Genomic DNA, 13,955 nt, shown 5'->3' on the forward strand with positions numbered 1-13,955 from the left:
GGGGGATCTCCCCAACCCCTTGATCGCCCTGCAGCTCTGTGTGTGACAGGGTGCGGCGCCCCAACACCCCACGTGCCCTGCTCTGTGTGTGACGGGGTAGAGCCATAACCTCCCCTTCCGCCTTGCCCTGAGTGTGTCAGGGTATGGCGCCCCAACCCCCTGATCTGCCCTGCTCTGTGCATGACAGGGTGCGGCGCCCCAACTCCTCAATAGGCCCTGCTCTGAGCCCGACCAGGGGTTGCACCTAGGGATTGGGCCTGCCCTCTACCACCTGGTAGCAGGCCTAAGCCAGCAGGTCGTTATCTCCCGAGGGGTCCCAGACTGCGAGAGGGCACAGGCTGGGCTGAGGGACACCCCCCGCCCCCGCTTGAGTGCACAAATTTTTGTGCACCAGGCCTCTAGTACAATTATAAAAAGGTCAGCACTCCATCTGATGTAACAGGCAAGCTTCCCAACAACCTAGGCCTTTTGGTGGGAACCCACAACCTTGGCATTAGAACATCAAGAACAAGTGAATCTTTCTGGTGAGACCAACTCAACCTCTAAGGTTCTCCCTTCACTTTAGAACCACAAGCAAAGGGACTTCTTCCCAAACAAATTGGATTCCTTTGTCGTGCTTGGCAGGCAGCAGAGGCTCACATACTAGAGCAGTAGCCCTAGGTTCCCCTAGATTTCATTCCTACAGTATCCTCTACAGAAAGATGAAGCATTCTTACTTATTCCCAAACATAAAAGGGTTTTTAAATAAGTAATCCAATTCTCCTCAATTTCCTAGAAGTCATCAGTAAACTCTTTCTGCAAAATGTTAGGAAAGTAAATATTCTAGGTTTTGCCCAGCCACTTGCAACCAATGAACTCTGCCTCTATAGTAGTCCTAGACAACATGTAAATGAATGGGCGGGGCTGCATTCCAATAAAACTGTTTTTATGAAAACAGGTGGAAGACCAGATTCAACAAGTATACTGTAGTTTGCTGCCCTTGTCCTAGAATAATAGCTGTTTAAAGCTAAAAAGAAAATTACAGATCAATATAACCCGGCTTCCAACCCCTGCTCCTTCCCATGCCTTGTTCCCAATAAGAAAATAAATTCAAGTCATTTGCTCCAGGTCATATAGTACTCTTTTGCTGCTTTTTTCTTATGTAGGAAGATGATTTTCTGAAATAAAAAAAGACTGAGAGAATGCCTCATTCTTTCAACCTACCCTCCTATTTCCTGAATATCAACAAAACATACTCACTCAACATGGGGGTGTTACTGTTTTGTTTTTTTAAAAATATACTTTATTTTGCAGGGTGGTTTTAGGTTCACAGAACAATTGAGAGGAATGTACAAAAATTTCTTGTATACTCCTTCCCCCACACATGCATGGCCTCCCCCACTATCAGCATCTCCCACCAGAGTGATATATTTGTTACAACTGATGATCATACATCAAAATGTCATTATCATCCAGAGTCTATATTTACATCAAGGTTCACTGTTGGTGCTGTACATTCTATGGGCTTGGATAAATGTATAATGACATATATCCCCCATAATAGCATCATACCAAGTAGTTTCTCTGCTCTAAAAATCCTCCGTGGGGAGGCTGTTTTTTAATTTGAAAGTATAAGACAGTTCCTGGTCTCTGACATATCTTCTGTAAATACTCAACTTAATATAAAAGAATTCAACTTGGTAATTTTATAAATGTCACAAATAAAACTTACACATATCAAACATAAGGTTTCCTTTCCTCTTCCTTCAAGTTCCAAGGTCATTGAGAAATCCGCTCTAATCAAGCAAACTAAACCAACAGCCACTTCTCTGTGATTTCCCTCCATTCTTTCTTCTGCCAAAGTCTCAAAACAACTTATTTTCTCTGCCAATCTATCCTTTCTTTCTTTAAAAACCCATCTCAGAACTCTGCCTTATGCGGTGTTCACTGAGAAAACATTAATACCTGCAAGTATTTTCATGAATGCTTTTATCCCACCCAGTTTTTTTTTATTTTTTTGCTTCATTATTCCCTTGAGAATCCCATACTGCATTATCATATTAATATGAAATTATACATTTGTTGCTTCATATTGCCCTTATATTTTTCATGTGTTTAGAGACATATTAAAAACTCTTAGAAGGCGCGTATGAGGTTTTATTTCTAAGCATAGTATATTAGCATGTTCATTGTTTGCACAATTAAAATGGAAGACTAATAAAATCTAACCCTGATCCCTTAAAAGTAGTTCTTCACTTGCCCTTTGTCTACATCTGAAATCTGGAAGAGTCCACATATATTGAAATAGTACACTTTTTCTATATTCTGTACTTACTGTATGAGGAAAATTGTAAGATATTTTCTTCTATAATTTTATTTAGAATTTTGAATGTTTTCATATTAGTTTGCCCAGAAATAGTTTCTAAGTCTTTGTGTCCCAAGTTTAAACTGTTACGCTGGGGCTCACATTTAATACTGCCATTCTCCACTTCAAACAAGACATCTCTAATTTCAACTATACATTACAGAGCAAACATGTAAGCAAACATGATGGAACAACTATTTTCTCTCTCTTGAAGAGCTTGGAAATTCCCTTGATTGTCTGCAACTTAGAGTAATGCATACGTACACAACTCTGAAATGGATTTTCAACAATTAAAGACATAGCGGGGGTGGGAGCGGTGGGAGAGTCCTTCAAATTCGGACCCCCTTAGTAATCTCGGCACATAGGTGCTATGTTTGACAAGCTTTAATTCATAACTGGGATGGAGAGCATTTCCAGGCTCTTATGAATCAAGAGAGCTCTTTCTACTGGCAACATTAACAAGTATACTCTTGATAGTTCAAAGCAAAGGCACCAAAGATGCCTAGCTGTGGGAACCTGGGCAAGTAGCAACCTCCCCCTGCCTCATCACCATGTCTATAAAATTGAGTCAATAATAGTCCCTATCTCACATGGTTTTGGGGATTAAATGAGCAAATGTGAAAAAAGCACTTTGAATATTGCCTAGTAGTACACACACCTGTGAACAGCTTTGCTCTTCCCATCACCATAAAAATAATATAACACAACTTTCCTCTAGCCACCAGCCTACAATAAACCATTACTATGGAAAGCAATATGATTTTTTTTTTTAATTCTAAAGACCATTCCACAATACTATCTCAAACAAGATACAAATAAGCTGCTCAAAGTCAATTCACCTAAACATCTCTGGCCAACTTTCTCATCTGTAAAGTGAGGAAGATGAGCTAAATGACCTCCAAGGTTGTCCTTCCCGGATGTAAAACCTGAGTCATTCTCTTGGAGAGGCAGGTAAGACACTAGCGACATAAGAGAAAACGCCCTGGTACACTGGCATCATTTAATTACCCATCAGTTCAGTTCATTTTTATTTAAACTATCAAACACTGCCCCAATTTTATGTTTAATCTATTTCTATTTGGACTCTATAACTATTAAGCAGTTATATGATGATCTCATCTTTTTCCTCACTGGCCAATCTGAAAGAGTTGGAAGCTAAGCACATATAAACATATTTCAAAATGCAAAACAAGTATATTAGAGTAAATTCACACTCTAATCATATAGGCATCCAGAAATATTATGTGTATATAAGCGCCTAAGTACCACAAAAATCAAGCTTTGCATCAATAAAGCAGTTTCACCTTAGCGACTGCTATTCTAATTACATTGTAGCCAACTATTTTATCACCATATATTTTTTAATATATTTGCATGGCAGCATAGCCATAGAATATTTTCTAGAACAAAATTCATTACAAAAAATTTCTAAGAACTTTCTGAAAACTTTTCACTTTAAAGTTTAAAAAAAAGTCAGAATGAATGCAATGCTGCACCATAAGCTAACGGTCAAGGCTTTCCTTCTGAAGGACTGGCTGGAGTATTGAAAAGAAAGTTTCTGTGCTACAGTGAATATGAATAATGGCTCATGGTATTACAAGGCATTTAATGTATTCATAAATGTTTTTCACATAACACAATCAGCTTTAATCCAGACTTGTTCAAATTACATTACATTCTAAATATAATGCTTAAAAATGTATGTGTATGATAGGAGATTTTATGCACATCATGTTTTTTTCTACTCTATGGTGAGGTACAATTATACCTCCTATAATTTAGAACATATTTTGTACAAAGATGTTCTAAAATAAAATCATTGCTCTAATTATATTTCATATTTGTTTTTAAAAAGGAAAGAAAAAACACTTGGTTAATAAGCATTCCAAGAGCATCAAATAAGCTCCCAACATGAGCCGAAAAATAATTATCTAAAAAAAAAAAAAAATGGGAGGCTTGCTATATTACATTTTTCTCCTATCTTTATCCTAGTCAAACTGAATAATACCAGCTACTTACATGATAGCTCCTAATAACTTCAAATCGCTTTTTCACCTACATCATCAAAGCCATTTTTAAAGTTATTGCTTATTTCCTTTCTAACTATAGTCGTATACAACTTTTTTTTAAATAAGCCCTGGGGTTCTTTTCTCTACAAGAGTTCTGACTCCTAATGTTTATTGCATGTAACATTATTATACTTAAAATCGTTTTTTCTTGGGGAAAAAAATATGCACTTCAGAAAATAAAGGATGCATCAAAAAAAGAAAAAAGAGTTCTGACCTAACATTCAAATGTGAAAAATAATGCATAAACAGCTGGAACTCTACCTGAAAATCACCAAAATTAATCCTCTTCTACTCATAAACTGAAGAAGAAAGTCCTACATAACAAGAAAATGGAAGATTTCATTCAGTGTAGATGGTTTTACAAAACAATCACTGGAGTGGACCCACACATTGATAGCAAATGAAAATATTCACAGTAACCTGACTAGTGAGTGCTACACTCTGTTGGGTTTCTCTGGTGTTCACACAGAAGGTGAGCAGAGGATGAAGAGAAGGTACCATCTCGGAATCTAAATACCAGTGATGACTAGAGCACCGGTCGCCAACCTTTCCGACCTCATGGACCATCAATGGTCCGCAGATCACCGGTTGGTGACCCCTGTACTAGAGCACTTCATTTCAACCCCATATGACTGTGACATGGACATTTTTTATAACAGTTCAATAATAATCACAATCACTTTTCTGAGAACTAGATGCAGACAGAATATTATGTTTAACTTCAATGTTGTCAAAAAATGAGGCAAGATCTGAATGAACTCAGGTGGACAAATCGAGAAGGCAGCACAATGAGTATGAATTTTCCTTCCCAAATTATTTTCTGCACTGACATCTCTTTTCCAAATCCCAATCCTTAAGTAGTCAAGGTAAGAAAGAGACATTTCAGTGATCAATGCTGAGTACTTTAGGCAGCATCAAAATGCAGACACAAGTTTTATACAGGTATTCCTCTCGTCCTCTGTTTGCAAAGCATATGCAACCCAAGAGTTTGACATAAACCAGTTTTTATAGAAAGTGACAAATATATATACTAAGCTCTAGGAATCCAATAGCAAAAGCTCATGGAAAACAAAATTAATAATAACTACAGCATATCCTTGAATAGCCTCGTTTTGTTCAAAGTTGTTTCATTACAACTTTTTTTTTTACCCTCACTAGAGGATATGTTTTTTGTTGGTTTTAGAGAGAGGGGGAGGGAGAGCACGAGAAACATGAATCTGTTGCCCCCCATCAACTTGCAACCTGGGCATGTGCCCTGCCTGGGAATCAAACTCATGACCATTTGGTGCATGGGATGACACTCCAACCAAGTGAGCCACACCTGCCAGGGCTTATTACAACTTTGATGAGATGCTACAGGAACTTAACTCTTGTTTCTATCATTAGCCTATGGTAAAGTCAGTTTCATTATAGGCAGTTTTGCTTAAAATTGCAGAACCTACTGAGGATGTTGAGTGAGGATTTACTATACATAGTTTATCTGTTCAGGCAACTAAACTTTTGCATTGTAACAGGATTCTAAATCATCGGCTACCAACTATTGGAAGAAGCATTTGCCACTCAAGGTCCCAGATGTAAACAAATTTCATGAAGAGAGATCATCTTTAACCCTATAGTCTGCTAAAGAGCTAACATAAAATATTGTTTTGTTGTGCACAGGTAGATGATGGAAACAGTCTCTTTAGACATATAACTTATATCCAGATAAAATGACAGACCTGTAGGAGAATAATTATGATGCAATATGAAAAGGAGAGTAAGACACCTGTAGAGGCAATAGAGGCCCACTGCATGTTGGTGGAGGAACGAAAGGAGGAGAAGAAAATAGGAAAGGGGGGAAAAATTCAGAGAAGTGAAATCTTCTTTGGCAGAGAAAACTCCCGCACAGAGTAAGAAAACTGAGTGGAAATGGAAAGGGGAAGAGAGACTTTCCAGAACGAAGAGCAAGCACAGCAATGCTGGATTTGCATGCAGAGCTCCTGAAGTGGCAACAACTTTTCGTCAGAATGACTGGAGAACATGAAGGTCAAACTGTGGAAAGTCTGCCTCAGCCAAACTAAGGACTTTGGACTTCATCTTATAAGGCACTGGGTATCCAGAGACCCCACAAGTGGATCTTGGCTATGTTCTGATCACCCTAAGTGCTACTGTAATAAAGCTGACTCTCAGTGAGAAAAAAATAAGGTTTTTTTTTTTAGTTTAGTTTTTGCAGTGTTCAGAGCTAAATGCACTCAACCAATAAAAATGAAAAACAACTACACCAAATTCTCAAAATATGTTTTTCAAAAAGTTAATATTTAGTGTTTTCCACACTGATTTCCAATCTTAAAGCAGATGAGTCTTTAAAACCCTAGGCCCAAATTCAACTAAAATAGGTATTTTTTTTTCCAAAAGCTCTGAAATTCACAATGATGACTGACACAAGGACAAAAAAAGCCCTTTATCTAAGGGGACTGACACGGAGCTCCTACAAGTCCCTGGCTCCTCCGTCCTATGTTTCCCAAGAGTGCAAGCAAAGACTTAAAGGCAGTGGGGGACTAGTGATCAGCAAGGAATGACTGCTGGGGAGGATGGCGCTGCTCGCTGCCACAGCTACACATGGGCAGCTCTGCAGTTTGCCACAGTGTCCTGGAGACCTCCTACTCTTTATTCTGAACACCACGTGCTTGTCTCATGCTCTTCTGAAATTCTTATTCAGCCTCACAAAGGACATGTCAGTGTTAAACTCTACCCACCTCCATCATGTTGAGCAGACACCAAAGACAAAGGTTCCATCTAGTTTATATGGCTAAGGGTGACAAGACTAGAATTCAGCAAACCACACTCCTACGGAAAAAATTAAACAGATCGCCCATCAAGTCTAACTCTGTTCTCACTTATGCTTCAAATTCATATCCTCCCCTTAACAATCCAGTGCTTCTCATGCGTATCCAATAAAAAGCTCTATCAGGGAAGTACAAACTCCATCTCCTTATGGGAGCAGAGCATGGGCACGCCAAATTTTAAATCCATGCAAGTTCTTTATACTCCTGCAGGACTTTTTACTCGCATATTACCTGAATACGTGAATGCACGCATGTATACATATTATCCCTAAAAATCATATTCCAGAAAGTTACATTATGTTTACCCATGGTTTTGCATATCTAAAGGTTATACCAAGCCCAGCTGAAGAACCAAGACTCAAACAAAAATTACATTTTAAGAATTAAGAAGCATAATAAATTGTAATCTGAGAAATTTTTAAAAGTATAAATCTTCTATTACTGACCTAATTACCAAACACAAGACAAATACCTCACAGACTATTTTCCAAGGAAGCCAAAAAAGAGGCTATGTGTTTAATGAAAGCCCCTAGGGACAGCGTAAGCAGTAAGAGCAATGCACTCATCACAGCAAAGTGGCTGGCACGGACTCCCTCTATCTTCTGGTTTCCTTTCTCCCCATTTCATAGCTCACTTGATGAGCTGGGTCTTCTGTAAGCCAAAGCAGTGGGTCACCAGTAAAACAAAACGAACAGGATATTCCAACTGTCAGTGAGATACAAAATAAATGCTAAAAAAATCATTTTAGTAGCTAATGTTTCCCTTGCTTTAACCACCAAACTGTGCCTAGGGAGAGTCCTCAACCACATTTTAAGAAGGAAAGCGGAAAATTTTTTTTTTAAGTGTCACACATTAGCACTTTCTTACCTTTGTGCCTTTGTTTACCAGATTTTTCCAACCAAAACAGCTTTCCGTCATTCTTCTCTATCCAGTGAGCTAACCACCTGGCTCAGTTACCTCCCCTTCCATGAAGTCCTCCCCACCACCAGTCAAGGTGACCCTCCCTGGGTCTGGTGAGGCTACAGGTCTCACCAACATGGCTTTGGTAGGATGTCCTGTGCTAATCTACTCTGATCTCTTTCCAGATCTTCATTCTGGAAAGTCTCTCTTCCCCTTTCCATTTCCACTCTGTTTTCTTACTCTATATGGGAATTGTCTCTACCAAAGAAGATTTCACTTATCTGAGTTTTTCCCCCTTTCCTCTTCTTCTCCCCTCCCCCCTCATCCTCCCCCCCTCCCCCCAGACACACACACATTGGACTGAGAGTTCATAACTGCCTTAGTCAAGCAACTTTCTAAACTCTTGCTAATGGGCCGGAATCCAATTTATTTCAAGTTCTCTTAGAAAACTTTGAAAACACTACAAGTTTACTATTAAAATGTTTAACTACACATACTAAATTTTGACTCAGTTTTGAAGGACCTTGAGGATCTAACTCCTCCTAATCCTCCTACTCCAATCTCCTACCTCTCTCCCTCTTTCCTTCCCCCCTGAATAAAACTTCTTATGCACTAGTAATGCAGAATTAAAACTACCATTGAAGCATAATAAATTATAATGCTTCCACCCCAGCATGAAATGCACTCACCCTATCTTGTCAGTGTCTTGGATAATTTCTCAGCCTTAAGAACCCAGTTCAGATGATACCTTTCCTTCCCTAACTCACCATCCTGCCCCATTCCAAACTAGCCCCCCACAACCAGGGCAAAATAGGATCCCGTATCTCTGTGCCACAGCCCTCTGTTCTTCACTCACTGTGGTAGCACAGTTCTATGGTTACCTGTCTCCCCCCCACCCCTAAATTCCATACTCCTTTCGGGACCCAAGTATGAGTTACCATTTTATCCCTATCACCTAAAACAGTGGCACATGAAAGTGTTCCACAAGTATCTGTTGAGTTGTACACTTATTTGATACAGAACAGAAAGGAGTCTGTGGCCTAAAAATACGCACTTCTCAGGATAGTCATGTGACCTAAATTATAAAGTACAGCTGGCCCTTGAACAAAGCAGGAGTTAGGGACACAGACCCACCTCCTCCTGCCCAGTCAAAAATCCAAGTAACTTTTGACTCCCCCAAAACTTAACCATTGTTGACTAAAGCAGAACCGATAACATCAACAGCCGATTACCACATTTTGTATGCATATGTACTACGTACCATATTCTTACAATAAAGTAAGCTCAGGAAAGAAAATGTTAAAATCGTAAGAAGAGAAAATAATTTACTGTATTTATTGAAAAAAATCCTCTGTAAATAAGTGGAGCCATACTGTTCAAATAAAGGTTGTTCAAAGGTCAACTGTATGTATTTTAAATATAAGAAACATTTAATACTCATGACCTAATGAATAATACTTCCAGATCAATCATGTATTCATTCCTTCAACAAATATCTGGGCTCCAATTAGCTGCCAGGAACTGTGCTGGCCAGAGCACCCGCTGACCCCGGGGTGCCTTCGCACATATTGGAACAGGGAGCCCTCTCTGGGCAGACGAATTACAAAAGCTGGCCCCGGGCTTCCACATGACCACTTCAGATGGCACCTGTAGGTGTAGAGGCCCCGCCTACAGTCATAAATGAGAGAAAGTCCCTACTTTCTGGAGCTCAGATTCTAGTGAGAGAGAAAGGCAAATATATGGTCCAATTTCAACATTTCCTATATGACTCTGAAAAATCAGACTTTGACACACAACACTTTATGTTCTCAGTATAACTCCTCACCTCATTAAACACTGGTACTATAATCATCAATTTGAACTTGGAAGGAGGCTGCCACTTATGCCAGCAGAGTTCTAGTACTCTTAGGCAGCACACAGCACTGTTTCCAGATTCTAGCAGGCCACAAAACTGACCACATTTTCAATTATCACCTTCTGGGTGACTGGCCAAATTTATTTCACCAAGGATCATTTTAAATTCATCTGTTTGATTTCAAATCATTTTTTACCTTGTATGTGCTTGAGAGTTTTTTTTCTATAATAGTAAATATTTTATAAGATACTTAACTCAGTTTGAAATTATTTGCATTAACAGTTCATTGCTTGACACTGCTACACTCTTATGTACTAAAGTTAAATATAAAAGATAACTGCTATTCCCACTTGATAAACCACATTTGAATAACACAAAACTTTTTAAAAAATAAGCTAAGTTTTCTAATATTAAAATTTCTCTTCACAGGTAAGGGGAAACACTCACTTTTGCATGTGTGTATAAAATACACGTGTGTATAATATACACATATTTTTGACTCAAGAAAAATAGGTCAGTTTTACTCTAAGCTCTGCAAATAATGGTCTGAGTTAGTGTCAACTACAGCTGTCTTCACTTCTTGTTACTCTACCATATAGAGTAGTACAAAAATAAATCTCAAAAGAAGTTTGGGGTGGTGGTAAAAGAAATCCATCGTGATCCAGCTGGCAAAGAATACCCAACCATTCATTTCAAATTCCTCAATCCAAATATGGTCCTGTTAAGAGATAGTAAATCTCAGACTTTAATACCAACATCTAATAGTTGGGAAGGCATTGTAATTTTGTTAAATTCAATTAATTCGTTTAACAAATATTTATTAAGCAGCTCCTAAGAGACCAGAATTGTGCAGGGCAAGTGGAAGTCAGCAAGAAAATGGAACCAGCACTCGTAGCTCACTATGAAGCAAGGTCAACATCTAATGAGCTGCCATTCCTGTCGCCAAACAAATACTTTATTACAAGATTTACTAGCCACCTGACTTCTCTTTAAAACAAAATCTTACCTCTTAGGTTTCTGGGATGAATCTGCTTAGTTCGAGGCATCTTCTTTGATTCAGGGGCCCTTTTTTCTTCTTAGAAATTGTAGGAAGAGCAGGTCACAAAAAGGTAGCTCCATAAACTTAATGTCCATCAATTAATCCATGTGCTGAAAATGAAAAAAAATCATATTTTACTACCATCAAAGGAAAAAAACACTTCAAAGGTAATGGCTTAATACAAGACTATCCTAACTAAACTCAACAAAAGGTGATCAAGCTGGAGACTGCTGCAAAAGGTTATTTACTAACTTTCAATTAAACATAGGACACATCATTTTGCCAATCTGGGCTTTCTTATCAAGAAAACGGGAGGGGGGGGGGACCTACAATGTACCATCATCAAAGAGTGAAAAAATCATTGAATTGTGTTTTAAAGTAACATTACCAGGTACAATTAAGGGATAGCATCAGCTATAAAAGAGGTATGCTGTATACATTACCTGTCGACCCAATCATACCCTCTCGTTTCACTGAGTTAATTTTCAGTTAATGTATGTGGATGCTCCCCATTATTCCAGTTCTCCCTTCTAGGCTCATGGTAGGGCTGTCCTTTCTGCCTCCCTGTGTTTAGCTAAAATGTGTGACCAGCTCTGGCTAATGACCTGTGAGTAGAAGAGACATGCATTGCTTCCAGGCTGGAGTGTTTAGTTACAGAAGCAAGAACCTCCAGAGCTCCTCTTCCTTTGCCATGGGACAGCCACGATTCCAGCCCATACATCCGACACCACAGAGCTGAACTCCCACTAACCCAACATGGTCCTATAGCGTAAGAGAGAGACCTTTGTTGTTTTAAGTCACTGAGGTTTCGGAATTTGTTTTTATTACAGCATAACCTACTCTGTCCTGACTTAGACATTTTAAAAACAATGATCTGAAATATAATGTCAAGAGAGCAATAATCTAAAACCTAATCATTTTCTCCCTAAATCAGCTTCCTGGCCTCCTCTTCCACGAGAGGTCCTCAAGAATCACTGAGCTAAAATTTTACTTTTAACTTCCTACAATATGGCTGATAAATGAAGCACATTATTATGATGTTAAACACAAAAGTTTTCATCATTAAGCAAAGACCAAAAATAGAATAGGAATGCTTTGTTAAAAACTTTTGTTATATCCTGTACGGTAGAAGAAACAAGAGGATACTTATTGAGCACCTACTGTGTGCCTATATATTTTCTACACATTACCTAATTTAATTCTAATAACTGGTAAGGTGGCTATCGCTTAGCCATTTTACAGATAAAGAAAATTAAGCTGTGGAGAGGTTAACCAATGTGTCCATGGTCAGCCACTAAGGAAAGTGGCACTACGTGACTCGGTTACTCCCAGTTCCTATTTCCTCAGTGGAGATAATACTGATTGTCAGGTTTTATTAAAGTCTGGGTAAAACAATTCATGACTATATATTTTGGTGTCAAACCAGTCTAGCTTCAAAGCTAGGCTTTACCCTTTACTGTGTAGCCTTGTTCAAGGTACTTAACCTCTCCAAAGATCAGATTTCTCAACTGTAAAACTAGGGAACAGTATCCACCTCATAGGTTATAAGAACTAAACAATCTCCCAAAATACTTAAATATTAATCCTCCTTAAGAAAACCTATGTGGAAAAGACTATATCTAATATATATACCCAGGATATGGTTAAAGAAATCTATGGTTTCATTGTAACAGGGAGCAAATAGAAGGAAGGCTACAATTAATTTCAGTATCACTTCAGTATCTTATCCCTGATATGGCCAAATGTGGGCACTGCCAAAAATATGTGCAGTATTTTTAAATGCATGGGGGAGAATATAAAATATGATGGTCCAATATTACGTATGTACCTCATCTAACACTCTGCTAAATTATCTACAAATATATGGTTCCTCGACTCTCTACATTAATGACATCCACCATTCAATGCGTGAGGCTTCTGATCCAATAGAAAATTTAGAGACATTGGGGCCAAATAAATTCCATGCTTAAATACGTTCCTTGTTAAACTTAAAGCTCTTCTTTAAAATAACAATAAACTTGAAGCTTTTAAATGGTCATATTTGGAAGTTTTTAAAGCATGAACTCGGACTGAAACAGTCACGTGACTCCCATAAGATCTGGAGCTTAAAATGTAAAATATGCAAATTCCCAATCAGTAACAGCTTTCCGCTACCCCATTCCCTGCCTACCGGCTGTCCCTAGCTGTCCATCCCTTGTTTAAATCCTTGTGGGAAGGGAACAGTGGCTATTTTCAAATACTACAGCAGCACTGTAGCGACCAGGGCCAGTGACAAATCATTCCTTTTCAGGAAAGAAATAAATACCACATGGAGCAAAAAACATGACATGATCAAAAAGCGTAAAGACAGTTGCAAGGAGAAAAAACATGAATGAATGTGGAGGGCGGAGCCTGGGAAAACCCCTCTGCAACGCTGCACTGAACAAAGCACTTCGCACGCCAGGAGAGGGGGGAGAATGGAAGTGCCAGCTCAGGAAGGAGCCCGGAGTAGAGGAGAGGAGCAGAAGGACGGCGAGAAGAGGCGAGCGCAGCAGCCCTGAGCCTCCTCCTCGCCGCCAGCGCCCCCTCCCCTCCGGCAGCAACTCCTTCCCCAGCCCGACCCCAAAGGGAGCCTGATCCGACCCGCGCCTAAACCCACTGCCCTCTTCCCAAACTGCTGCAGGCGCGTACTCCCAACCCGGAAAGAAACTACCCAGGTGGCTGGGAGTAAACAGGCACTTAGAGCAAAGAACGAAAGGAAAAGACAGCCACAAAGCCGGGAGGTTGGGAAGCCGAGGCCTGGTCTCCCTCACCCCCCACCCGCTTGCAAAATGCGTCTGCGGCTGGAACGCGCGCGGGTGGGGAGGCTGGGTCCCTCCGTACCTGCTCAGCTCACAGGACCGCAGCTCGGGCCGCTCGCGCTCGGCGAGGGCGCCCAGAAGTG

The 13,955-nt window shown here is 39.6% G+C and overlaps 1 protein-coding gene across 1 annotated transcript in view; it reads right to left on the reverse strand.

The window, feature by feature from the left end:
* Positions 1-13,955, reverse strand: part of HIVEP1 (human immunodeficiency virus type I enhancer binding protein 1) — a 178,630-nt gene that overhangs the window by 160,902 nt on the left and 3,773 nt on the right. The window contains exon 2 of the mRNA XM_006769734.2: positions 11,000-11,142. Coding sequence (XP_006769797.2) covers positions 11,000-11,039 — 40 coding nt within the window. The 5' untranslated portion in view covers positions 11,040-11,142. The remainder of the gene's footprint in view (positions 1-10,999; positions 11,143-13,955) is intronic.

This window comes from Myotis davidii, unplaced genomic scaffold (assembly GCF_000327345.1).
Source record: "Myotis davidii unplaced genomic scaffold, ASM32734v1 scaffold62, whole genome shotgun sequence".
NCBI lineage: Eukaryota > Metazoa > Chordata > Mammalia > Chiroptera > Vespertilionidae > Myotis > Myotis davidii.